At 44.6% G+C, this 27,268-nt stretch overlaps 1 protein-coding gene across 1 annotated transcript in view; it reads right to left on the bottom strand.

Moving 5' to 3' along the window:
* SERINC5 (serine incorporator 5) overlaps positions 1-27,268 on the bottom strand; it is a 98,922-nt gene that overhangs the window by 40,263 nt on the left and 31,391 nt on the right. The window contains exon 2 of the mRNA XM_079793123.1: positions 11,470-11,637. Coding sequence (XP_079649249.1) covers positions 11,470-11,637 — 168 coding nt within the window. The remainder of the gene's footprint in view (positions 1-11,469; positions 11,638-27,268) is intronic.

Here is a 27,268-nt window from a genome sequence, read left to right as displayed (position 1 = left end):
GCAGTTGGGGGCGGCCGGGCCAGCAGGGCAGGGAAGTTGGGGGCAACCGGGCCGGCAGGGGAGGGCAGTTGGGGGAGACTGGGCTGACAGGGGAGCAGTTAGACGTCAATCAGGCTGACATGGGAGTGGTTAGGGGCAATCAGGCAGGCAGGCAGGCAAGCAGTTGGGAGCCAGAAGTCCCAGATTGTGAGAGGGATGTCCGACTGCCAGTTTAGGCCCGATCCCTATGGGGTCAGGCCTAACCCGGCAGTCGGACATCCCCCAAGGGGTCCCAGATTGGAGAGGGTGCAGGCCTGGCTGAGGGACACACCCACCCCTCCGCCCCGCCAGTGCACGAATTTCGTGCACAGGCCTCTAGTCTTTAAATAGAAATCATGACAGCCAGCTCTGGGGGCAAAAGGCATTTTTCCTTTCATGTTTTAAGTCCTTCTAGCTGGGCTAATAATCAAATCAACAGAGGCATATTAACAGGAGAAAGTGTGCAAAGTCTATTATATGAATGTATATTCGGGGCCATAAGAATAGAGACCCAAAGTACTGCTGGGTAAAAAAAATAAAATAAAATAAAATAAATAATAATAATAGAAAAAAACTAAGTACTGCTGGGTAGCTGAGATTTATATGCCATTTCCAAGCTAAGAAGACAGCTGGGTAGGAAAGGCATGTCTACAGCGAAGGAAAAGCAAATGTTTGCTGACATCTCTGTGTGAATGGCCCTCCAGGAACAGATCCTCCATCTAAACTTCTTCTAGGCAGCAAAGGGGGAAAGGTTTCTTCTGAGTCTTTTTGTTTCCCAATGCTCAACCAGCTTAAAATCAATACCCCAAAAGCCATATCTTGGGGGTGGCAAACACTGCTTCCCTTCACAGCAGAGCTAATTTAACACGTTTGACTAGAAGTTAAATCTGAGTAATTTTTATAATTTGTTATTGTTTTTCATCCCAGCACCTTGCACCTCACAGGGTGCTTGGTACCTGCCAGGAAGGAAGGGAGGGAGGGAGGGAGGGAGGGAGGGAGGGAGGGAGGGAGGGAGGGAGGGAGGGAGGGAAGAGGGATGAATTACATGACTTAAAAGGTTTTTTAAAACATGAACTCGGATTACAGTTTACCCAACTAACACTATCACCTACTTTTAAACTCTGTGTAAAGTATCAAGACTCAACCAGTCACAATATTTGTGTTTCCTGCTCCCAAGCTTTCTGAGGCTACTGTCGCTTAGTTCATTGTGTGTTGTGGCATTTGTCCATTCCCTCTGGGCCATGTCTGTAACGACAAAACTGTTCATTTCTAACTGTACGCACCTGTCTGTCCTATTTATCTGCAGAGCACTCCAAGGGCCCATCTGAGGACAGTTGCTTAACAGATGCTTTTCATGACAGAAAAAAAGGGTTAGGAAAACTTCAGTTCTCACACCTTATCTTTCTCCCCCTCCCACAGCCAGACACATCCTGAAACAGAGATCCTGTTAATGTCTGATGCCCCTCACCCCCACCCCAGACCCCCAAATGCTTTGGGTAATGGATCCTGCAGACCAAGGACAATAACTATTGTTTCTTGTTTTCGGGCTCCTGGCAAGCTCATTATTGCTGGACAAGGATCAAATCTCTTTGTCTTTGGTTCAGACTCAAAAAAAAAAGAAAAGAAAAGAATAAAAAACCAACTCACAGCAGGATATCCATTAGTTCAAATCCCTGCCTGTAGCACAACACTATTTCCCACCATCATTACCCAGAATTCACTAGTGTGGAGCCTGAAGCCCCAGCAATGAGAAAAGCCAAGGAACTCTTTTCTCCCATGTGGCGTTATGTCAAGATGAAATTTAAACCAAAGATAGGCCCTAACCAGATTGGCTCAGTGGATAGAGCGTCGGCCTGCGGACTGAAAGGTCCCAGGTTTGATTCCAGCCAAGAGCATGTACCTTGGTTGCGGGCACATCCCCAGTAGGAGGTGTGCAGGAGTCAGCTTATGGATGTTTCTCTCTCATCGATGTTTCTAACTCTCTATCCCTCTCCCTTCCTCTCTGTAAAAAATCAATAAAATATATTTAAAAACCAAAACCAAAACCAAAGATAGAATTGTTTGGAAACCCAGGAGGATTGAAGAGGTGGAACCTTCCCACAGGGAAACTCTGATTAGGCCACAATGAGAACCTTCCCTCCGTGTTCTACAGGGACCTTGAAATCGGATGGCCCAAACCCACCTTTAACCTCATTGATACACTTGACTCATGGAAGGAGAACATCAGATGCTGTTCAGAAAGAGAACTTTTGAAAGGCATTCTATTTGGCTGAATTTTAAAACAATGCTCCAGAATCAAAGAACTGGGTCAGCAATATATACATGTTTGCTAATTTGACGCTTGCTCTAACATAAAAACAAAACACCAGCTAAAAATAGAGAGTTCTATTCTAGAGTTCAACGTTCTCTATAGCAGCACCTGGTGCTAGGTCTCTCTCAGGTACACTGTTCTCAGAACGCTCAACCAATCAACACCAAAACCAAAACAAGAGCCCGACTTTCCCCGCTTCAGCCTAAACAGCTGCCATTCTGTGCTGGGACAAACTACGTGGTGTTCTGGATCAAAGTGGAATATTTTTCACTGCTGCTGCTTGTTTACTTTAAAAAGGTGATTACACCAAACACAACTTGAAGGCAGGTTCTATTTTACATGCAAAGCCACCGAATAAATAAACTCTGGAGTTTTGTGGTTGCCCGTATTTTCTACCAGACTGAGTCAGTTGTCCCTTGAGCCCAGCTTTTGGACTTCACCACAGGAAGGAGGTGGGGTGTGGTGGTGGGGTGTGAGTCGGGGGGGCGGGGAGTGGGGAGGGGAGAAGATAAGCTAAGAAAGCTGCCAAAGGTGCCAGGTGGTACTGTTCTCCCTCACCACAAACTCCAGAAGAAAGATTAGGAATCGGGCGGAAGGATAGCTTTAAGGCTTTTCCTGTTACTTCTATGACAGCAACCAAACCAAGTCATACAGGCAGAAAAAGCAGCAGTCTTGGGTTCTAATGCCACCTCTACCTCGTGTCAGAGCCTCAGACAAGCCCGCTCCCCGTGCCTGTCAAATGAGGGGGTTGGTTCAGATTATGACTAGATTCTCCCACTTTAAAAAGCTAACACTCTACTCAAATTATACTCTAAGAGAGATCATTGTTTTATCTGCTTAACACTGCATGATATTTGCTATCTTTTCACAGGGCAGACACTTAGCATAAATGTGAGTTGTGTCTTTTTTTTTTTTTAATCTAACTAGATCCTTAGTAACTCAGTTTTATGTATTTTTTTAATCCTCTGTGACTAGCACAGGGAGGGCTTTCCCACAAACAATACTTATTCTAATGCAGATATATACATATATAGACTAACCAAAGCCAGAAACTAAAGAGCTACCCCAAGAAAGCAAGAGAATGAGAGGGGTTGGGGGGAGTTTTTTAAGGCTCAGGCACAGAGGAGATGACCATTTCATTCTGGGTGATGAATAACAAGATGTGAGTGTGGCCTTGGGACTAGAATATCTACAATCAATCTCCTGACTCACTTTCATTTACTTTCACATAATCTGATATTACTACTGCTATTATACATTAGTTTCCCATCATTGCATCTCCCCCTTCCTCCTTCTGGTGAAGACAATGAAACATGTGGCAGTGACAATGACTGAGAAATACAGACCAAAAGAAAGTTTATATGTCATCCCTGGGGTATGAAAACACAGACCGGATTTTCTGAATAAATAGAGAAAAATCCTTTAAGCCCATCTACTTTTATTCAAAGGGCCTAAATCCAGTTAGCAGCCTCAGTAGCAACCCCCTTTTCCACTTCCCTGGAAAATGTTGGACTTCATGATGAATGTAGAGACTGTGATTAGAATATGTGCTTAAGCCCTAACCGGTTTGGCTCAGTGGATGGAGCGTCAGCCTGCGGACTGAAGGGTCCTGGGTTCGATTCCGGTCAAGGGCATGTACCTTGGTTGCGGGCACATCCCCAGTGGGGGTGGTGCAGGAGGCGGCTGATCGATGTTTCTCTCTCGTTGATGTTTCTGACTCTCTCCCTTCCTCTCTGTAAAAAATCAATAAAATATATATTTTTTTAAAAAAAGAATATGTGCTTACGATTTTAATGGGGGTGAAATGTGCTAGTAAGCCAGGACAAGAGAAACAGGGAAACTGAGACAGTTAAACAGCAGTTTGCAGCCATTTAGTAAGTCCTATCTTCCCTAAACCAAGGACACTTAAGAGTAAATAATTTGGCTCTGGCTGGTGTGGCTCAGCTGGGTGGGCGTCATCCCATGCACCAAAAGGTTTCAGGTTCGATCCCCGGTAAGGAGCATTTAGGAGGCAGCTGATTGTTCTCATATCAATGTTTCTCTTTTCTCTTTCTCTTCCTCTCTCTAAAAATTAATAAAAATATATATTTTACCAGAGGGTAAATAGTAGTAGCTTAAATCACCCTACTCAGGGAGATAGATAGCAGAAATCCAATTAGACAGAGGAAGTTAAGGGAATAAATCTCATTTTGGTACATCAGTATAAAGCTGATAAATATATTAGAGATCCTTCCCTAAGACCTCACCTAAATACCTGCCTTTAAAACTCCTCAAAACTAAGGCCCCAGCCCGGCCGGAGTGGCTCAATGGCTGAGTGCTGACCCACGAACCCCCTAAACTTGTCCATAAGAGTGAGCCAAAGCAGCCCAGCCTAGGCTCATTTCCCCACCTAGTCCCTCTCGGATTATCCTTGCTTTAATAAATGTCCTCTAACATTCACCTGTTGTGAATTTTTTCCTACACGAAGTCAAGAACCCAAGCACCACCAGCCAGCCCTAGGCAGATCCCCTCAGGGCCAGGTCCCTTTTCCAGTAACTGGGAGAGGGGTAGGTGATAGATTTAACTTGGGGAAGGAGGGGTCTTGTTTAGATTCAAGTTGGGGTCCCACCTCCACCCTACATTAGTCCTGACGTTGAGTGGTCCATTGAGCCCAGTGCACCACAGTGATCAGGACAATTTCTAAACAGTTACTTGGATAAATATGCCAGATCCCAGCATGCAAAGGGGTAGACTAGTTATGACCAAGAAGAGTTTCTGAGGTCTCGGCTTGGGGTTATGCATGTAGATTGGCACAGACCACTCCAGCACACCGAGCTGCTTCCATACTGCCCACCAGGATGGGTAAGATAGAGCCCTGTCTATTTTGACACTCACAGCCCTTTCAAAAACTTGTGAACTCAAAGGATTTAAGTTGTTTCAGGAGTTGCAAATTCAAATGCCTTTGGGGTGTTGGCTGGAGGTGGGGGTGTGGGGGGAGACTAGGGTTAGGGGGAAGTAAGGGGAGTTAGGGGAAGATGTGAGATAGGCTATAAGCAAGCATCTGGGATGGGGCCTTTGGTGAACTATATAGCAGGTTAGCCCTGCTAAAGGCAGCCCAATTTATTCATTTATTTTTATTGCCCAAACAAAAGCCCATAGGCCAATTCACAACCCCTAGGCTAAGAGAGTTCCAAGTTTAACTGAAATTGCAGGTGTGGCACTGGCTAATGGGTGGGGCTAGGGGCTGGGACTCTAAAGGGCAGGCATGCTTACTTTCATCAAGCCCAGGGAGAGAATGGAATTCAGGAGCTACTTTGAAGACTCAGAGGAAACTTCAGTCCTGAGTCCCCCTCTTATCTGCATCCTGTCAGGTCTTATCCAATGTTCCTTTGAAGCCCACTCTACCCTGCAACATTATCACCCTGGGCTGCAAAGAACCAATAAGCGCTTTCATCCAAAGAGAGAATAACAACACAGGAGTGCAGTTTCCACATTGCCACTCACTCAAAGGAACACTGACCCAGACCAGGCAGAGCAGAAAATAATGTGTCAAGTAAAACATGTTAACTAAAGAGATCACGTAAGATTAGAAAGAAAGTATAATGCCTTCTAAAACCATTGAGGGAACAAGAAAAAGATGGCTATCAAAATAAATATCTTAGCTGAGTTGACGTGGCTCAGTGGCTGAGTATTAACCCATAAACCGGGAGGTCACTGTTTGATTCCCGGTCAGGACACATGTCGGGATTGCCAGCTTGATCCCCAGTAGTGGGTGTGCAGGAGGCAGCCGATCAATGATTCTCTCTCCTCACTGAGTTTCTATCTCTCTCTCCCTCTCCCTTCCTCTCTGAAATCAATAAAAATACATTTTAATAAATAAATGAATAAATAAACAAGCAAGCAAACAAACAAACATTTTAGTGGCCTCTTTTCCCATTACAAGGAATAATTCTTCAAATTTTAAATTTAAAATAAACATACAATACGGGGGGGGGGGGGGGGAAGCACAGCCTGCCGCATTGTGGAAGATGTATTTTGGTTCTGAAAAAATTAAAATGTGGAGATTGAGCCATCTCAGGCACCACCTATTACCCATCGCAATGAATCAGAGCAGCCCGGGCACCGAGTGGAACGTGGATGAGGAAAATGGATCTAAGATGCTTCAGGTTAGGAACATGCAAGGCTCCTCCCACCTGCGCTGGCGTACTGACCTCGCAGGGAAGGTCTGAGGGCCACATGGGTCACCTGTCCTCCCCTTGGTTCTAGGGGCCCCTCTTCCACAGAAAACAAGGAGTCCTTTCTCCTCCCTCCCAAAATGCCCGTGTAGCTTCCTAGGGTGCCCCAAACTCAAATGGAGAAGTTACATCTTGATTTAGTGATGCAAGTCGGGAGGCCTAAATCCCTCACTCATTTTTTATTTTTATTTTTTGGCATTCTAAGTTCTAAAATGGATTTTTAATCCCCGGCATCAAATATTGCAAGACTGTACCCCCTGAATGACAGGGTAACAGACATGAATGACTTGCAGTCAAATGGGGAGATGGGGGAAATGCTCCAGGAGACAAAATCACACCCTGTTCACCCAGCACAGCAGCGCTTTCTCTGAGCCAAAGCTCTCACGGGACAGAGGAGCGCCCCTAGTGGGAAGAAGCAGGGAGAAGTTTGGCCCAGCCGCTCCTTGTAGTTGCCTCTTGTTCAAACTTAAACAGAGCACATTCTGAAACCAAGGCAAAAAATGAAAATAAGTGAAAAGGCTGCTCCCCTCGTGTTCTTTTTAAAATATATATATTTTATTGATTTTAGAGAAGAAGGAAGAGGGAGAGAGAGAGAGAAAAACATCAATGATGAGAGAGAATCATTGATTGGCTGCCTCCTACACGCCCCCTACTGGGGACCGAGCCCACAACCCAGGCATGTGCCCTTGGCCGGAATCGAACCTGGGACCCTTCAGTCTGCAGGCTGACGCTCTATCCACTGAGCCAAACCAGCTAGGGCATGCCCTCTGTTCCTAAGTCATATAACAAAGACCCACGTGGCTTTGGACAGAGACCTGTCCATGGCACAGGAATGCTGGGTGGGAGGCAATTGCACACTCCCTTCCGGCCTGTTACAAGCATACATGCTTTTCCTCCTCCCATCACAACTCAAACATTCCCACAGGCCAACAATGAGGGGGGAGGACTTCAGCAGAAGCCCAGTGTGCTTCCCCATAAGGGGATCTTTCAACACCCACCCTCAAGCACCGCCTGAGGATGAGGTCAGACTCTATTCTATAGGCCATGAAACAAGCTGACTTTGTGACCAGCTGGCCGGCCCTCCTGTGAGGCCCTAAAGATGGAAAAGGATTGGTTTCGCCCACAGGGACTTCATTCCCTATGCAGGAAGCCTAGCCAAACCATTTTTAAATAAGTACATTCAGGGGACAGGCAAAGAAACATTTATAACAGCCTCTATGAAGCTCCCATTTATAAGAACCCCTTCTCTCTCTCCTCCCTTCCTCCCTCTGCTCTGACACCAAATCACACCACACACACAGTCACACATAGTCACACACACACACACACACACACACACACACACACACACACCACTGCTGGGTCCACTGCCCTAAGTATCTCTGTCTGTTTCTCTGATGACAGCCTCCTACTCTATAATGAACCTACAATGGCTACCCATTTAACATCAGACCATGGTCAAATGACACCTGAGCACTGAAATTCCTGCAAGACTTGGTCATTTTACCTACTCATGTCTACTCTTTGTCCTTCTACACATGCCTGTTCTTGTTGTTTTCTCTCCTCTCTACCTGTACAGTCCAGTCACTAAGAGCACATTCTTCCTGGGTTCAAATCCCAACTCCACCAACTGGAGCTGGAGACCTTGAGTAAGGTACTTAAATGATTCAACGCCTCAGTTCCCTCATCTGGTGAGTAGAACAGTGACGAATGAGATGATATACAGGTAAAAGTTCAGAATAAAACCCGGCACCTGGTATCACCCAATAAATACTAACAATTAAGATGCTCATTATCACACAAGTCACTTCCTCCAGGAAGCCTTCCCTAGCAACACAACTCAATACCTTCTCTTTCTTAAATGTTCTACAAACAGTCAGAAATCATAGATACTGGCCGGAGTTTTTCTGAACTGTTTCACAGGGCAGGTTACATGGATGGTAATTCAAATGTTAAAATTATTATTATAAAAATCACATCCTAAAATATGCACCTGTAGCCCAGCTGGCTGGCTCAGTGGTTGAGCATCCACTTATGAACGTGAGGAGGTCACGGTTCGATTCCCAGGCACAGGGCACATGCCCAAGCTGTGGTCTCGATCCCCTGTGTGGGGCAGCCAATCGATGATTCTCTCTCATCACTGATGTTTCTATCTCTCTCTCCCTCTCCCTTCCTCTCTGAAATAAATAAATACCTGTGGCTCCCAAGTGATCGCTGCCTCCAGTAACAACGTTTCTGATAGGTTTGCATATATTTTATATGGTTTCAGGTTTTGTTTCTTGGATACAAAGTTTAATTCTACAGAGACTGAATACTATTTTATTTTTTTAAATATGTTTTTATTGACTTTTAGAGAGAGAGGAAGATGGGGGAGAGAGAGAGAAACATTGATTGGTTACCTCCTACTAGTATACGCACCCCGACCAGGGATCAAGCCCACAACCTGGGCATGTGTCCTGACCAGGAACTGAGCCGGTGACTTTTCAGTGCACGGAACGATGCTCACCAACTGAGCCTCACCAGCCAGGGCTGAGAACCTTAAGAGCAAAGAGCAGAGGTCGTACCATAGACATCTGGTTCATACAGAGAGTTCCTACCAAAGTACCACAGTGGGTCCTCAAGCCAATCCTTGTTGAATTTAAACAGAACACCGAGTTAACTGAAAAACAAAGGTAGTATGTGGAAGGTTAAGTGGACCTTCAGAAGAAGAATTAAAATCTACCCTGCCAGCCCTGGCCAGGAGGCTCAGTTGGTTGGAGCATTGTCCCGTACACCAAAAGGTTTCAGGTTCAATTCTTAGTTGGGGCACATACAGGAGGTAATCAATCAATGTTTCTCTCTCACATCTCTCTCTCTCTGCCCCCCCCCCCATCCTCTCTCTCTCTCTCTCTAAAGTCAATAAACATATGCTAGGATTAGTATAAAAATAAAATCGACCCTGTCAGTATTCCTCCTCTTAACTTCTTGTCACAAACATAGAAAATTAAACCATGGTAAGAGGAAGGAGATCCAAGACAAACACCATCAAGATGGAGTGAAACCTGGTGCAAACTAATAAGGCGGCCTTAGTTCTTGGTCTCACTGCCTCCAAGCTTCCCCAGCACTTCGTGCCTACTCTCATAGGTACTTATTCACTTCCACCTTGTTTTATGCCTCAGAAGATTTTATGCCTTGTCTTCTGAATTATCAGCTTCGCTTCTCACAAGTTCGAATGCCCCATGGCGCCCACTGTGGTGCCTTACTGAGTAGAGTGAGATCCACTGTGTAAAGCAATCAGAGGGGAATCTTAATCTCCCAAGTTTGGATAGTAGTTCTGGTATATTCCAGAGCATACAACCACAATTATAAAAGCATTACCTAACAGAAAGCTTCAAAGGGCCTACTTTAACGAATGGATAGGAATATGTCAAATGAGTTTTAAAAAAATGGCTGTTTTCAAACACAGTGTATTTACAATAGTCTGTAGTTTCAGCATAAGGTTGGGGAGAAGGAACACTTCCTCGGAGTGCTGCTGGGGATGCCATCTCCATTAGGGGAGGCGTTCCAAGAGCACAGAGCACTTAGCTGTAAGGGCAAAGGGCCTTGCAAAGCTCACCTTTCCTCTCCCTTTCCCTGAGAAGGGAGCTGCCCCAAGGAGCATGACTGTTCCTCTTCCCAGCAAACGGTGCCCCTGCAGACGAAGCCTGCCCTGGCCCAGTGGACCCCCCGAGTGAGTAAGTCTGACTCATTTTGGGGATCGGTAGTAGGATGCCCACTTCCTTGCAGATACAAGCCACATTGTCTCACATCAGGTCTATGAGGGAGAAAAGTGATGTTTGGCATGTACCTGCTGACACAGTAGTCCTTTTGTCGATTTGTTCAGAACCTGGGAGGGGAAAGATGGTGTTGTGTGTGTTTTTTTAAACATATTTTTATTGATTTCAGAGAGGAAAGGAGAAGGAGAGAGAGATAGAAACATCAATGATGCGAGACGCATTGATCGCCTGCCTCGTGCATGTCCCCTACTGAGGATCAAGCCCGCAACCCAGGCTTGTGCTCTGATCAGGAATCCAAACCGTGACCTCTTGGTTCCTAGGTCGATGCTCAACCACTGAGCCACACCGGCTGGGCAAGACTGTGTTATTTATTGGACTCCCTCAAAAACCACAACACGCCCTGGCCGGCTTGGCTCAGTGGATGGAGCGTCGGCCTGCGGACTGAGGGGTCCCGGGTTCGATTCTGGCCAAGGGCACATGCCTGGGTTGCGGGCTTGATCCCCAGTGGGGGGCGTGCGGGAGACAGCCGATCCGTGATTCTCTCTCATCATTGATGTTTCTATCTCTCTCTCCTCCCTTCCTCTCTGAAATCAATAAAGAAATATATTTTAAAAAAAAAAACAAAAAACCACAGCACATCCCCGCCCCCATCATCTGGCTGATGAATAGCCTACTATGGGGAAATTCCAGAAAAAAGGTCCTGTATGTGTCTCTATCAGCATCATTGCCCAAGAAATGTCTGGAGACACCCACCCTACAAGTAACATGTCCAGAAAAGTAAAAACCGCCCTATTGCTGCCTCATTACCTGCGGAATGATCACAGGCTTTATCATACTTCCTCTACAGGCCAAATTTAGTGTTTTTATAACAGCTACTTCCTGAAATACTGGCAGCCGTCCTTAGAACAAGAAAAAACTGTACATCTAATCAGAAACGCTATAAACGAGGCTGAGACAAAACACACAATCCTCTCCACGAACAGCATCAGCCTGCATCCACACTAGTACTGAAGATCAGGAAAGCATTAAAGGGGCTTCCCTGAAGGTCTGGAGAGAGTGAGTGTACCCAAAACCACACTGGGGTGGGGGGGCCCATCCGCTAAATTGGATGTTTCCCACACACCCTCATCAACCATCGGAACTGAGAAGAGTTGAAACGGGGCAGACTTACGTGCTCTTTCATCGCATTGGCCACGGTTTGTGACATCATGATGCAGCAGAGGACAGAGACGAGAATGAAGTAGAGGGCATACATGAAGCGGGTGCTCCGGGACTGTCGGATCTTGGGGCAACAGCCACAGCAGAGAGAGCAGCCACCAGTCCCACAGCAGCAGGCCAACTGAAAAAGAGACACAGAACATCCTCTTAAAGCCACTGCTTTATAAACCTGATAACCACAGCCCTCCGCGGGTCAACCTTTCAGCTACCATTTTTCTGAGCCATCCTGCCCATAGAGCATGCTGGAACAGTTTAGTATGTGAACAAAGCTTTCCGCAGAATGGGTCTAAGGATGTCTTTAATGATAAGCATTAAGGCTTGGGAGATGCCCAATAATTAAACAGAAAAAGCACAATTCACCTGAAGCACTATAATCATTACTCTTAGGCAAAATAAAGATTTCTGGGATCAGCTAAAAGCAAAAGAGGCCAAGAACTAGAAAAAGGCCAAAGTGAGGTGAGGAGAACATGAAAGACAGGGAATCAGGCCCAAGAAAAGGACTTGTCAAAATCCATGAGCAAAAGAATGAATTGTATGAGCACCCAGGCACATGCTGGGATGTAAAGGCTATGTATGCTCGCACCATCCTCCTCTGCAGGAAATAATGGGGGTGTCCAACTTGAAGCTCACTGGGAATAGATGCCTCTTACCCACACAGTGTTTACCGCAACTTCATACCCCGCAGGGGTCCTCAAACTTTTTAAACAGGGGGCCAGTTCACTGTCCCTCAGACCGTTGGAGGGCCGGACTATAGTTTAAAAAAAACTATGAACAAATTCCTATGCACACTGCACATATCTTATTTTGAAGTAAAAAAACAAAATGGCAAAAACACCCGCATGTGGCCTGCTGGCCGTAGTTTGAGGACGCCTGCAAGGAAGCTCTCAGGCTATTGTGCGGGGCATGGGCGCAGAGGAGCAGAGAGCTTCTCTGTACCACCAATAGCACACACACCTTTTATTTAGGGAAACCAGCTTTTTTTTTTTTTTTTTTTTAATCTCTGATTGGGCTTTATTGGCAACCATACATTATTTGGGGATACTAAACAAAATATGGATTAAGTTTCCAGGTTTGGGTCTGATGCTAATTTTTTTTTTCTTTTCAAAGACTATTTTTTAGAATAGCTTTAGGTTAACAATAAAATTGAGAAGGCAGTACCGATTTCTCATATTGACTCCCATACATGCATAGCCTCCCCCATTTATTAATATTACTTATAAGAATGGTACTTTGCTGTTGTTGTTGTTAACACAGATGAACCTACACTGATACATCACTATCACCCAAAGACCATGGTTCACCTTAGGGTTCACTGTATAGTCAGTCAGTGGGTTGGGACAGATGTAAAATGATGCATATCCATCATTATAATATCATACAGTGTATTTCCACTGCTCTAAAAGGAAAGTACATCTTTAGTAAAGCATAAGGCAATAGCCCTAGCTGGTTTGGCTCAGTGGATAGAGCATCAGCCTGCGGACTGAAGGGTTTGATTCCCACCAAGGGCACATGTCCATGTTGCAGGCTCGATCCCCAGTAGGGGGCGTGCAGGAGGCAGCCAATTAATGATTCCCTCTCAACATTGATGTTTCTATCTCACCCTCTCTGAAATCAATAAGATATATTTTAAAAAAAAAGCAAAGGGCAATAGAGCGTAGTGTTGTTAAAAGCTCAAGCTCAGAGCCACCCTGCCTGAGTATGGGGCTTGGGTCTGCCACCCACTACTAATTCTGAACCATGAGCAAGTTACTAACCCCTTTTAAGACTTAATCATTTATAAAGTGGTAACAATATTTATGCTTATGCTGTGGTCTCTTGGACCTAATCAGACACACCTGGTGTCAGGGAGGGATATCTACAAAAGAGATGATTATAAACTGCAAATAACAACTAAACCTATATACAGTACAGTACAGGCTATATAAAACCTACAACCTAACAATTCAGTCTCTTGATAATGATTTGGAAGGAAGTTCAAGACCTGGCACAGCTGCAAAACAAGCATCAATTAGAATGCCACACTATAAACATCACTTACAATGAGAAGAGATCATAGGTCAACAGGTATGACACCGGCTGTAATCACAGGATGTTAAGACAGATCTTGGAAATGTCGTTTCCCAAGTTATTTCATCTACTTCATGAAACCGCCATTGTTTGAGCCCTTGGACATTCTGCACTATATCATTATTTTAAATTTTTGCTAATGTACTCTCTCCACCTTCATTCAGTTTCCCAAGCCATCTTCCTCAAAAGACTCTTTTTGCTTCATAATGTTAGGCCACTGCTTTGTAAGATTATTCTACTTGGGCTGAGCTAACAGGCCACACAAGTAGGACCCCAACACCACTGCCTGTGTGGTATTCTTACAGATCACCTTCCTTTACAGTTCACTCCCTCATGTCTTCTCTCTGCGCCCTGCCTCCCTCCTCCTCAGCCTTCCAAATTCTTTATCTCCTTCATTGGTTGCTACCTCTTTAGTTCTGTGGTCTTAGATAACCAGTCTTACTGTATGTCAAATTCAAATGCAATCTATTTTGGAAAATATATATTTTTAAATACTCTCCTGTTCCATGATAGAACTTTGCCACAGCAGAATCAACATTTAACCTTAATATATCCATAGAAGAGAAACAGACACATACATAATGTAAGCCTAACTGGTCATTTAAAGACAGATAAACAGTGACAGAGAGATGTGATTATGGAAAATGTGAAAAGAAAGTCATACTGTTTTAATCTTATTCTATTACTAAAGTCAGGCGGCATGCTATGGATCTGACTTTTCAAACTTCCTTACTTACACCTTCACTCTCTATATAATTCTATGGTATGATTGACAGATAGGCAGATATACTAGTACATATATACACACATGTGTATTTTAAAGTCCAATAGCCTTTTTCTAGTAGTTATTTATCAAAGCAAACTATGCCAACAACCAAGGGAACAAGTGCATTATCTTTAGCTAAAAAAAACCCCACTAATATACACAAGTAGAAACTCAAACCAGCATCCATAAAAGAAATGTTATATTAGCCTCTAAAAAAAATCTCACAGCCCTGCTGATTTACCACTTCTTTCTGGAAAAGCAAAATTTAGAATAAAAGAGGCTCACACCCAGCCCCTGCCACTTATGGCTTTTTCACTCTGACTATGTCACTCTCCTAATCCTCACTTTCAAAACTGGAATAATTCCTGGCCAGCCTAACCTCCAGGGCTGTCACAAGCTTGAAGAGAAGTGCGAGTGTCTTTCTTGCTCAGAGGGCCAAAACTTTTCACTGAACAAGTCAGGGTTTAATAAACAAATAAATGTAGAACACCAAGAGTGAACCCTATGAACTTTGGGTAATAATATGTCACTATACTAGTAGGTTCAGCAATTGTAACAAATGTACCACTCTGGCAAGGAGTGTGGATAAGGAGGGAGGACTGTGCGCATGTGGGGCAGGGGATATATGGGGAACCTCTGTACCTTCCTCAATTTTGCTGTGAACTAAAACTGCTCTAAAAATTAAAGTCTATTTAAAAATAACAACAACATGCCCAGTTAGCGTGGCTCAGTGATTGAGCGTGGACCTAGGAACCGGGAGGTCACAGTTCAATTCCTGGTCAGGGCACATGCCCGGGATGCGGGCTCGAGTCCCAGTGTGGACGTGCAGGAGGCAGCCGATTCATGATTCCCTCTCATCATGGATGTTTCTATCTCTCTCTCCCTCTTCCTTCCTCTCAGAAATCAATTAAAAAATAAAAATAAAACAATAAAAATAACAACAGAGAAATGAGCAAAACTGTGTCCATTAATGCCTCAATACATGGATGCTGAATGAAAAGTGTACAGTGAAGTCATAATGGCAACATTCCTCAAAGGGCTGGCCAACCCATCCCACAGGACCATGTGCACAAGTCCTGTGCCACACTCTGAATTTCTCACACCAGCATTACATCACCAAGTATTAGGGCTTTAATTTGTAGGTACCGCACACTCTCCTGTTCCACAAGAAATTATTATGCACTCTGGAAGGACACAAGACAATCTCTTTGGAGGCCAAAGCTTGCGATTTCTCTACAAGCTCACCCTGCATGTATACTTACACAGGGGCACAGAGATTTAGGCGTGAGGTTATTCACTACCAGCATAGAAACAGTCTTATTCCCCAGATACACAGGGGACCAGATACATGAATTATGGGCTATCTACACAATACAATGTAGTTAAAAGAGTAAGTCAGTGTTCTGGGCTGAACTGAGTTATCTTCCCCACCCACACGCTCCCCAAATTCACATGTTGAAGTCCTAACCCCCAGTATCTCAGACTATTTGGATATAGGATCCTTAATAACGTAATTAAGGTTAAAAAAGGCCATTGGAGTGGGCCCTAATCCAATATGACCGGTGTCCTTGGAAGACAAGATCAAGACACAGACACACAGAAAAACCACGAGGACACGGAGAAGACGGCCATCTGCCAGCTAAGGAGAGAGATCTCAAAAGAGACCAAAGTCCTCAACTCCTTTATTTGAGACGTTTAGCCTCCAGAACTGTGAGAGATTAAATTTCTGTTGTTTAAGCCACTCAGCCTACATACTTTGTTATGGCAGCCCAGCAAACTAACACAGTCATTATGCTCTGATATTTTATATACCCATGCATGTGGGGAGGAAAAGAAGACACCTCCTTCTCACTGTTCTACTCTCTGCTTGTGTGTTTACTATGTGCATGTATTACTGCTATAACTTTCAAAAGAAAGAAAAAGACTAAGTAAAGCAACTAAGTTTGATGATATGATATGAAAGCATTTGGAAATGTGGCATTGACTCACGGGATTTATTTTTCTTTCTGAAGAAGCTTCCCCTCCCCATAGTGGCAAAGAAAAATAGCAAAGAGCCCTTCACACCTCCCTCTAGCTAACTTCCTCTGAAACAGCAACAGCTTGAGTAGCCAAGGCTTTTTTCTAAGAAGTTTGTCCTTGCCAGGGCAGAGTCTAAATGAAAGGATGAGCCACTGCTTGCTGCTACCTGGAGCTGGGCCTCACCCCAAGTGTTATTTTCCTTCTCCTGTCTAAGGATCCCGACAACACACACCACACACACACACACACACACACATACACACACACACACACACACAGGCACACACACACACACACAATAATTAAATATCAGTCTCCCTCCCTGTCCTCCCCACTGGCCTTGGACACAGACAGTTCTTCTAAGGCCTAAGCCAGAGCATGTGAGGAAATGATACAAAAACATGAGCTAGGGCTGGTAGCAACTTCCAAGTTCCGCTACTGTCAAATTAGAAAACACAAATCGTTTATTACCTAGACAGCGGTCGCCAACCTTTCGGACCTCATGGACCACCAGTGGTCCGCGGACCACCGGTTGGCAACCGCTGACCTAGAACTCCCAGGCAACAACACCAACGGGAAAGAGCAAAGAATCAGGACGAAAGCCCGATGTCATCATCAGTGTGAGCATACACACACCATGTTATTCATAAGAATCCCCTCTCTCCATCGGTCTTATTCTCACAGGGCCAAGAGGCTTGGTTGGCTACCAGGTTATTAAAGCCACAGGGACCAGGAGGGGATAACTGGGGGAAGAGCAAAGGTCCGAGAACCTGAGGACCTGGATTCCAACTCTGTGGCTCTGGTAACTCCCTTCCCTCTCTGGGTCTTGGTTTTCCTCGCTTGTAAACTGAAGGAGCCTAGGTGACAAACAGTAGATGGTGGGAAAATAGGTTTCATCTTACATTCAACTCATTGTGGCATCCTGGAATGCTGTGCTGGGTTCTAAGGCTGAATGGCTCAGCAGGGAAAAGCAATGGTCAGCAGGTACCATCTGCCAGAGACATGGTGGCATCCATGCAAGAGGCGATCTGACATCCCCACCATCCATAAATGCTTAGATGTTGAAAAACAAACTGTAAGAGGCAAGTACACTGAGTTAACCCCAAAGCGAGAAAGAAAGAAGAGAGGAAAATCAATAAAAAAAGAGAAAAACTGGACAGTAGAGCAGTCAAAAGCTCTCCAAGCGCCTCACAGGAACTGTGAGCATCACTCTAATTGCTTCATGGTCTCCGTTCTGTCAGGTACAGCTCACACAGCAGTGAGAGAACTCATTCATGACGATGGCCCAGGCATCCCATGAAGTCATGCTCCCTTAGCTCCACTTAGGGAGGCGGCAAAGTACAGAGGACATTCTGTCACAAGAACCACCCCAAATGTGGGTCACATTTTTTTCGTTTCGATGCTTTCGTTTTTGGGTGTGTGAATTCCTCAGCAATGTGGAAACCATTCATCAAAAAGACATATTCCTCGAGGGTTGTAGAGAGCCAAGCTGGCTTTAGGACGTCTAAACTCAGTCCAAACTGCAAAAGGAAAGAAATCAAATCTGGCACCGCCCTTCATTCAGTCCCTTTTCCTGACTTGGAAAAACAGGATCCCTAGCAGAACTGAGGAAAGACAGAAGAGATTTTTTTAAACTACATTAATTATAGTACTGTTCCTAATAAATGGGGGGGGGGGGGAGCAGTAAGGAAGTTCCTCAAAAATAAAAGCTGTTGAAGCTATTAGAAGCAGAACCCAGGTGTTTCTGGGCATGCTGGGGGATTATAATATCAAGGAAATTTAAGAAAAACATTATTAAAGATATAAAATTGGGTTCAAAATTTTTCATTAAACAGTGCTCTTGATAGGGGCAAAAACAGAATGTTGGGGAACCAGCTAGAATTGTAAGAAATAATAATCATGCTCTGTTAACCGTGATTGTTTTGTTCTGATTAGAGAAGGCACATTCTAAATGCAGCCCATCCTCCCCATTTGGAGCTGCCTATTATCATGGAAAGATTAACAACTTTGCTGCAGAAACCACAATCGCCAGCCCTTTGAAGACCCCAGCCCTCTGCTTACCTGTTAACTGCCCATTTGGCATACCCTTTGGCTACTTCCCCATGTAGTATTTGTCCTTCCCAATATAAGCGCCGGGCTTATGGGGAGAGGCAGAGCAGATTTTTGTGGATGACCGGCTGCTCTCCCATACTGTCGGCAGTATTGGAATAAACGCTCATATATGATTCAGCCCTGTCTCTGCTTAATTAGGTCAAATAGTGACAGGCAACACGACCCATTGATTGTCTGGTTACACTCTCTATACTTTAATGATATTTAGATTTCCATCTTTCAGTAACATCCCACTTTCCTTCTTTCTCCTCCGAGGCTTTGTTATTACCTATGAATCACGTGTGGTCAGCAGAGAGGTGATAAATAATTGATTCTACTTGGATAGCAACATTCATTTTAAGTTCTAGATTCCACAACCAACATTTTGCAGATCATTCTCCTCACTCCAAGCTCAGAAACAGCTTCCCAATGGCATACAGACTTTTCCCCCACCACAACAGAAAGGCGGTGGTGGTAAATTAGCAACTCTTGTTCCCACCCCCCTCCGTGGTGCCAAGTGCTACCCTTCACTGGTGGTTATGCAAGGAACTGATGACACTTGAAAGCCAGGAGAACATAAACACACCATTCCTCTGCCCCACAAAGGATTACCCCCCTGCACCACACAGGGTTGCAGGTAGTCCCTAAACTCAGCACTTATTATATACTGTGTGAGTGAGTTGGTTTGTATGAGCTTACAGTGGATTTCTCCCTACAAAAGAGTATTCAGCCACCTATTAAAGCTTCCTTAACCCACAGTATTAGCTAACAACAATGGACACTTAGTAATTAATCTCTCACTCTCTGCAAGGCACAAAAAATATTATTATTAGCCATTATATCACCCCCACTTTACAGAGCTGAGACAGAGGCTCAGAGAGGTTGGGCAACTTAAGGTCAGAAGAAAGCTGGCAAGTAGCATAAAGATGGTGAACAGGACGGAGCACCGACCTGAAAATCTGGTTGCCTACAGAGGGGAGACTGGCTGTGTGAGGAGAAGGTAGGAGGGAAAGCAGTTTTTCTCTTTTGTCCTTGAGTGTACGGTAAGCAATCAACAAACATCTGGAGAAGGCATCTCCCTTTTGGGGCTCCTTCCTCTCTCCCAGGCAACTCTGGTCTCAGTGGACCTGGGTGACCTCTATTAGGGCTCTGCCCCAAGCAGCTGAACCACCCCAATCACCCAGCTCCCTACCTCACCATCAAGTCCCACCCCACATTAAAAGCCCTATTCCTAATCCTGTGAAAATAACAAGATCATCCATTCATTCAACTATTATTGTATTACATACCTACTGTTTGCAGTGTTAACTCCTGGGAATGCAGCAATAAGAGACCTTGTTTCTCCCCTCACTAAACAAGAATACAAAGGTATACATAAGAACGACCATCTATGTTGTTTAAAAGAGAGAAAGGAAACCTGGATGTTCCATGAAAGAGTAATGATCACTGAAATTGTGGTACACACACATTATTGAATACAGGGCACCTATGGAAATGATACAGATTGTACAGAAAAATTCACTGCCAAGATGTCCACACTGTGTTAACTGGAAATAGTTAATAACACAAGAGTATAGAGTACAATAGCATTTGGGGTAAAAATATAACATGACATAGATTAGCAATAACAACAAAAAGCAATCTAGAAGGATATCCCAGGATGTCAACAGTAGTGAACAGAGTTGTAGGATTACAAGTGACATGCTTTTCTGTATTTTCTGAACAAGCACACATCTTATCATTAGGAAAGCATTAAAATTTTCTATTTTGGAACAAAACAAAGCCACATCCCTGTTCTATCTCCTATTTGGTAAGCATTCCAATACTTGTTAAATCAATCAGCCAATGAGAAATGAAATCCACTTCAGTTGTGATTGGTAGAAAACAGCCACAGTGAACTATCATTCTAACTACAGCATAAAACTAGAAAATTTATGTCCTGGGCTGGCAGCTCAGTTGGTTAGAGCATTCATTATCCCAAAACGGCAAGTTTGAGGGTTTGATCCCCAGTCAGGGCACATGCAACAATCAACCTATGGATGTTTAAATAAGTGAAACAACAAATCGATGTCACTCTCTCTCTCCTCTCTCCAATAAAAAGTTTTTAAAAACTAGAAAATGTTTACTGTACTCTACCTTTAAAATGGGTTTTTGTTTTTTTTAACACAATAAAAAAATAAAAATTCTTTAACTCCTGTAATATTTTTAGTTTTATTTATATAAATAAACATTTACTTGGTAGAATTTAAAACAAATAAACATAAAATGAGAAAAATTAAACCACTACCTATAAGTCCAAGGAGTTGAGCAACCTATATATTTGCCCAACCCAGAAATTAGCTCAGTTTCTTACATTTTTCTCTTTTGAGTTTAAAGAATCCCTTAAAACTCCAAGGTTTTCACAGTCATTCCCGAAATTATGGCAGCAGGATTCTGGGGGTTTGTCAGAAAGGAGGTTCTGACAGGTGGTTTCTCACACAGGTTCCAACATTCCAGAACATGTTAGTTTCCACAATCAACAGCATTTCCATGAAAAGCAAAGTCAAGGGTCAGTGTCCTTCCTTAAAGGACACTTAGTACCCAGAGGGTCCAAGTCTGAAACGGGCAAAGACAGGCTGTGAGCACACACAGCCTGACCAGGGGCTGGGACAAAACCAGTTCCCCCGGTGCGGAGTCCCTTTCTCACGAGGTTAGGGTTACTTTCAGCACCAAGGAATGTTGACCAAGTTCTCTGTTCTCAGACAGCATTGGATTCTTTGAAGCATTCCATCACACCACCCTCCGCATGGGATGTATTTTAGCAGGTTTAAGGTTAAAAGGTAAACTAACTCCACTTTCAATAGAAAACAAACATTCCTGGGAGATCACTTAGAGCAGGTTGACAACCTCAGCCCCATGACATTGGGGGCCCTGTAATTCTTTGTTGGGGGCTGTCCTGTGCACGCAGCCTTGGTCTCCACCTACAAAATGCCTCTACCACCATCCCCTTCTCCTCTGCCTCATTGATAGTGACCATCAGAAATGTCTCAGACAACTGCCCTCCCCGTCTGTTGAGAACCACTGATTTGGAGGTTAACCTCTAAATCAACCCTTTGCACTCGCTTGCTTTTTTCTCGATTCCTTTATTCTACTCGGGATTTAATTTTTTAAATACCCCAGATTTTACAAAGCGTGGCAGTAGAATAAATAACTGGAGTTTCTTTTCATACAAACCTATTTATTTGGATTTTTTTATATTTCAAATTATTGATACATTCAAAGAGTATAAAAAGCTACCGATGCTAACCGTGTTGAGTCACACTCGACATCCGAGTGCAAATTAAGAGCAAGCGCTATGGAGTCAGGCTGTCTAGGTTCACACCCAACCTCAAACACTACCTGATGGTGCAGCCTTGGACCAGTTCCCTAGGTCTCAGTTACCTCGTTTGTAAAATGGGAATAAAAAAAAATACCTACTTCAGGGTTTAATGAGACAATTCAGGCAAAGTTCTCAGCATAGAGCCTAACGAAGGGTACACCTCCTCCCCCACCCCCACCCCCAAAAAAGCCGGTTGTTATCATCTGCATCACAGTCCTCTCCCTCCTTCCCAGAGATGCCCATTCTCTTCAGTCCATCAAGTCAACATGGAAAGAAGATGGGGGAGGGGATCAAGCATTAATGCCCGATTTATAAGTTTTTTTCATTTTCTGCTCAAAAATGCATCTGTTGAAGGAAAACACTTCTAGAAACAAAATTCCTAAGAGCTGAACCCAAGAGAGCATCCTAGCCACTGGGGGAAAAGTTCCATGCATTTGGAACTACATGCCCAAAAGCTAAAGCCATCTGTGTGTCCTCCAAGGAGCGAACAAGCAGTCCGAACACTCATTTGCACCCACGAAAGCCACAAATACCTGCCGCAGAACAGGGCTGAGAAAGAGGAGTTAAGCGAGTTCTAGAGGAGGAAAAAAAGGTGTAAGAACACCAAGTCTTGAAATGCAAAATAGAAAAGTCTAGGATGTGGGAAGAGAAGTGCTTATTAGGTTTATTGAAACAAGGAGGGAAACAATAGTACTTGTTTAACTTTATAAGAACTTAACAACAAGCAGTTAACGAAACACAAAACCCCAAATTTGCCTGATTGTGTCATAGAGATCATGTAGTAATGGAGAAATCTGCCACGCCCCTTCCGAGAGGTGCTTTATGCCAGCCCAAACCCTGCCAAGCCTCAGAATGCTTCACCGCCTGGCCAGAGAGCCAACCCCCAGCTACAGCCAAGCGTGCTCTGGGACAGGGATGTGGGGAGGGAGAAACTGTCCTCTGCCCTCCTCGGCTCTTTCTGCTGTTCTAACTACATTGACATGAGACAGATTAGATCAACAAGAGAAAATAACCAACTTTTATTACATACCTCCATACATTAGGGGGTTCAGAGACAGAAAGTTAGAATGAGGTATACATGGCATTCTGAGCTGAGGATGAGGTAAGGCGCCTTGGGGCTTCCGAGGGGGAGAAGGCAGTAATTTGCAGGATGATAAGAGGAGCAGATGTTCAGTAATGAGAAGTCTGCCCTATCCCATAGATAGGTCATAAAAAGTTATTTCTGGTGGTAACTGACATTATGGGGAAGCCCCCCAATTTAAATCTTTAAAGGAGAGGTAAAAGTTTATATTGGGGCCACAGGGTCTCGATTGCCTTCAGCTCAAAAGGATCCACATGCCAAAGTAGCACATCTGGGGGGCCTGGTCTGGACCCCTTCAGAGAACAGATGTGAGCTATGTCACCGGCTCAGACAGTGTGAGCAGGGAGGATCCCAGAGCTCAGCTGGGCCAGTAATTTCGAGTGGTTAGCAGTGCACTAAGGAGTCAAATTCTATGTGCAACTCCAATGCATAAAACAGTGATGGCGAACCTATGACACGCGTGTCAGCACTGACACGCGTAGCCATTTCTGATGACACGCGGCCGCTGAGGCGGCCGCATGCCGAGGATGAAACATTTGCTGCTCCTGAGGATGAAACATTTGCGAAATAATGTTTTTTCCTCAAAGTGATACACTACCCGAGTTATGCTCAGTTTTTTGGCGAAGTTTGACACACCAAGCTCAAAAGGTTGCCCATCACTGGCATAAAACATATGGATGCACTATGATACTACAAATCCATATACAACAAATATTTATCCACTGTTTGCTAGCGACCAGGCACTGTTCTAGGAGATAGTAGTACAGTCCCTGTCCTCATAAAACTTATATCCTAGTGAATTTCTATCCTAAAACTCAGCATCCCAAAATTCTACCCAAACGGAAACCCGCGACAGCACCTAATCGGAGACTCAGGATGGTTAGGTGACTTGGCTCCAAACAAATCCAGGGATGAGCATCCGTGGGCCAGCAAAATACACACCAGTTGAAACAACTCAGCAATCTGGAGGAAGGATGAGCTAATAAATAACTGAGCCTTTGGTTCTCACGCTTCTGCTATCTATAGTGCAATAAACTAACAGACAATCCAAACATCTAAATGAAGTCATCTTAAGTAGGTTTAAACGAAGCTCTGTTGACCCTAGTCAGAAGGTAGTGAATGTCTGTGTCCTATTGCATTGTAAAAGGTTCCCATCTCAACACAGTTAAAATGAAAGGCTGGCCACAATGAGTCAACCCTGGGATGACCATAAAACCGAATGCTCCGGAACATACAGCATAGGGGTGGTAAATGCCCGACTTCCTGATGTATCTACCTCCCTCCGTGTGAAAAGCAGAGAGCAACAAAGCCCCTCCTCCCAACCCACATAATAAGGTCAATTGCTGATCAGTCTCCCTCCCCACAGCCCAGAAAGGTGCCCCTCTTCTGACCCACTGCCTGGTGACAAGACACCTCTTTGAAGGGCAGTCTAGCTCCCATGGTTCCATGCAAGGAAGCAGTCAGGATTTCACATCATCCTATTTTATTTTTTTTAAGATTTTAAAATTGACTTTTAGAGAGAGAGGAAGGGGGAGGAAGAGAGGAAGAGAGAGAAACATCAATCTGATGGGCTACCTCCTGCATGCCCCTACCAGGAATGGAACCTGCAACCTGGGTATGTGCCCTAACCGGGAATGGAACCAGGCAACCAACTGAGAGCCACACTGGCCAGGTCTAATCCTATTCTTTTTCATGCACACAAATACCCAATAAAAGATGACGCTTCAAACTTGTTTTCACATAAATGAATAGATAAATTGGAAACAAATGGCAGGCAACGGGCCGGGTCTGGTAAATCCATGGCCCTAAGTGGATGTCGCGGATGGCACGGCAGGAGCAGGAAGGAAGGGGAGAGGGAGGGAAAGGCCCACATTCACTTAGACCCAGTTCCTCCTGGGGAAACACGGGACTGACGAAGACACTCCGACAGGGTCACCCTCACCCCTCCCTGTAATGCACTGCATCCTTCCAGATGAAAGCCTGGTGGCCACATGAAATGCCGGGCTTTACAGCTCTTGCTTGGAGCTGAAGTAACAACGGCACTGTTTTCCTACAGCTGAGGAAACACTTTCTCACAGTTAATTTCACCATTCATCAGCCCCCAAAACAGCAGGAAGCCTTCTTTCCAGCCTCCTCTCCTTTCATCCTTGAAAGTTATCTCCTCCCATCTCAGCTTGAAGAGGAAGGAATGAAGAGGTCTGTGCCTTTCCCAAGCAAATGTCCGCAGGCAATGCCCTTTTCAACTGAAGCCCTGCCAGAGGCTCTGTGGAGTTTACAGCACCCCCTCCATCCTGTTCCGACCAGGTCCTCAGGACAAAGCCGGCTGCACAAACCCTGGGCAGCATGGTGAGGATGCTTGGATTCAGGTACGGGCTGCCTCTGTGGCACCAGCTGGCAGGCAACGATCACACACATGCACTCCCCCCTGCAAATCACGCCAACTTGAGAAACTTCCTGTGAATGTTCTTAAACTACATTTACAAAAGGAATGAGGGCCATTTGAAGGAGCCCAAGAAACATATTTTTTTTCCTATCAAAATACCAACAGAAATGAAAATATTCTTACCTGGGGGCCCTCCACCCCAACTTTCATTTTTTTTATTCACCGGGGCATTGCCTATGCAACCAAGGTGGGTGGGCAGAGGGGAGTCTAAAGAGAGGTTTCCCCTGAGGCATTCTTTTTAAGGAAATGCGCCACTCCGGTTGGGAGTGGTATTCCCTTTGCTTTTTAAAACTATAAATATAGTGCTCTTCTATCAGCCCTAGACTGTGAAGACCAGCACCCAATATCAAAAGCAAACACAATGGACCACAAAGCCAGGCTGATACACAAACTAAATGAGCTGCTATTGGTAAACAGGCCAAAGGGGTAGGCAGTTCAGGAAATGAGCCTTAATTACAGTTATTTGTTCAATCAAACCTAGCATTTCTCAGTCCGGCTTCAGGGAGTGGATGTTGGACTGAGCAGAGGGCTCCTTTGAAGACTCTGTCTTGCTCCCCTTCTTTCCCCCAGAGCCCCCCAGGGGCAGGAAGCAGGTTGAGGCCTGGGCAGAGCTGGCAGGCAGCCTTGACCCTTCATGGGAAGAAAGAAATCAGACAGCCCTGGGCCTGAACTCCCAGACAGGAAGCTGGGGGGGGGGGGGTTGGGGGGGGGCAATACAGTAGGAAGTAACTAAAAAGTCTTTCTGGACCTTGACTTGGTGTTGGTGGGAGGAGGAAGCCTGGGGAGACCAGAGCTTGCTTTAGTGAGGAGAGCAGGTCTGGCAGGAATGTGGGTGTGAACCTAGCCCGGAGGAGGGGATAGGAAAAGTGGAGCCAGGCCCCTAAACAGACCAGCCCAGAGCAAACAAAAGCAGAAATCTCTTCACAGCAAAAGCAGAGAGCACTGGGCAAATTCTAAAGTCCCTTTCCAGGTGTGGTTCACATGCCAGGGGCAGGGGCACCACTGGGGGCCTGTCAGGGCCCAGCCCAACCCTACTGACTCAGAATTGGAATCTGCATTTTATAAGCTCCCCAAGTATCCATGGCTGGTTCAAACTTGTACTCAAACCCGGGCCTCTGGTGAATGTGTTCCTTCTGCAGCGGCAGGGCCTTCTCTTCTGAGTATCCAGTATCTGAAACAAGTCCAACAGCAGGTGCAGGTATGTATTCAGAATGCACCTTTAAACCGTCCTCTGTTTAAAGAGGACATCCCACACACCTAACAGCAAGTTTCCCTAGCTCTTTATATTCAGGATTCCTCAGCGATGACAAAAGTAAAAGCAAGTTTCCCGTGGGATCAAACACGACTTCAATGACACAAGAAAAGGCAATGACACAATGAAAAAGATGTCTTTACATAATTTAATATGAAAAAATGCTAAATAGGAACTTCCTTGGGGCAAGATAAATACACTAAAATCTCAACCAGAGTTGTGAAGTTATATGATCTTTTTCTTTATCATGTCCTGGTTTTTGCAAGTTTTCAACATTAGCATGAATTTCATAACAAGTTTTCTAAATTAAGAGAAAATGTTAATGGTTGAAAAATCAAAGAGTAGAAATCTTCTGATCCAGAGAAAAGTAAAAAGCTCATTTAATTTGCTACCCTCCGCATGGGTTATGACCTTCTATTTTATTTATAAAATTCATATTATTAGGGTGCATTAAATAACAAGACAACCTTGGCAAAATCAAAGAATATCAAAAGAAATACCATAAGTTGAGTTTCAAGGATAGCTTCAATGAAAATGGCCCCAACCCCACTCTCTGGGGAACATCCTAATGTCCTGTAAGAAGAATCACCCCACCAAGCAACCATGGCTGGGCCACTGTTTTCAGCTGATTTCTCAGTGGCAGGGCAAAGCTTTCCTAATCCACTATCTTTAGCC

This window comes from Cnephaeus nilssonii (assembly GCF_951640355.1).
Source record: "Cnephaeus nilssonii genome assembly, chromosome: 2".
Taxonomy (NCBI): Eukaryota; Metazoa; Chordata; class Mammalia; order Chiroptera; family Vespertilionidae; genus Cnephaeus; species Cnephaeus nilssonii.
The sequence above is the reverse complement of the archived record's forward strand: the minus strand, read 5'-3'. Positions and strand labels throughout refer to the sequence as shown.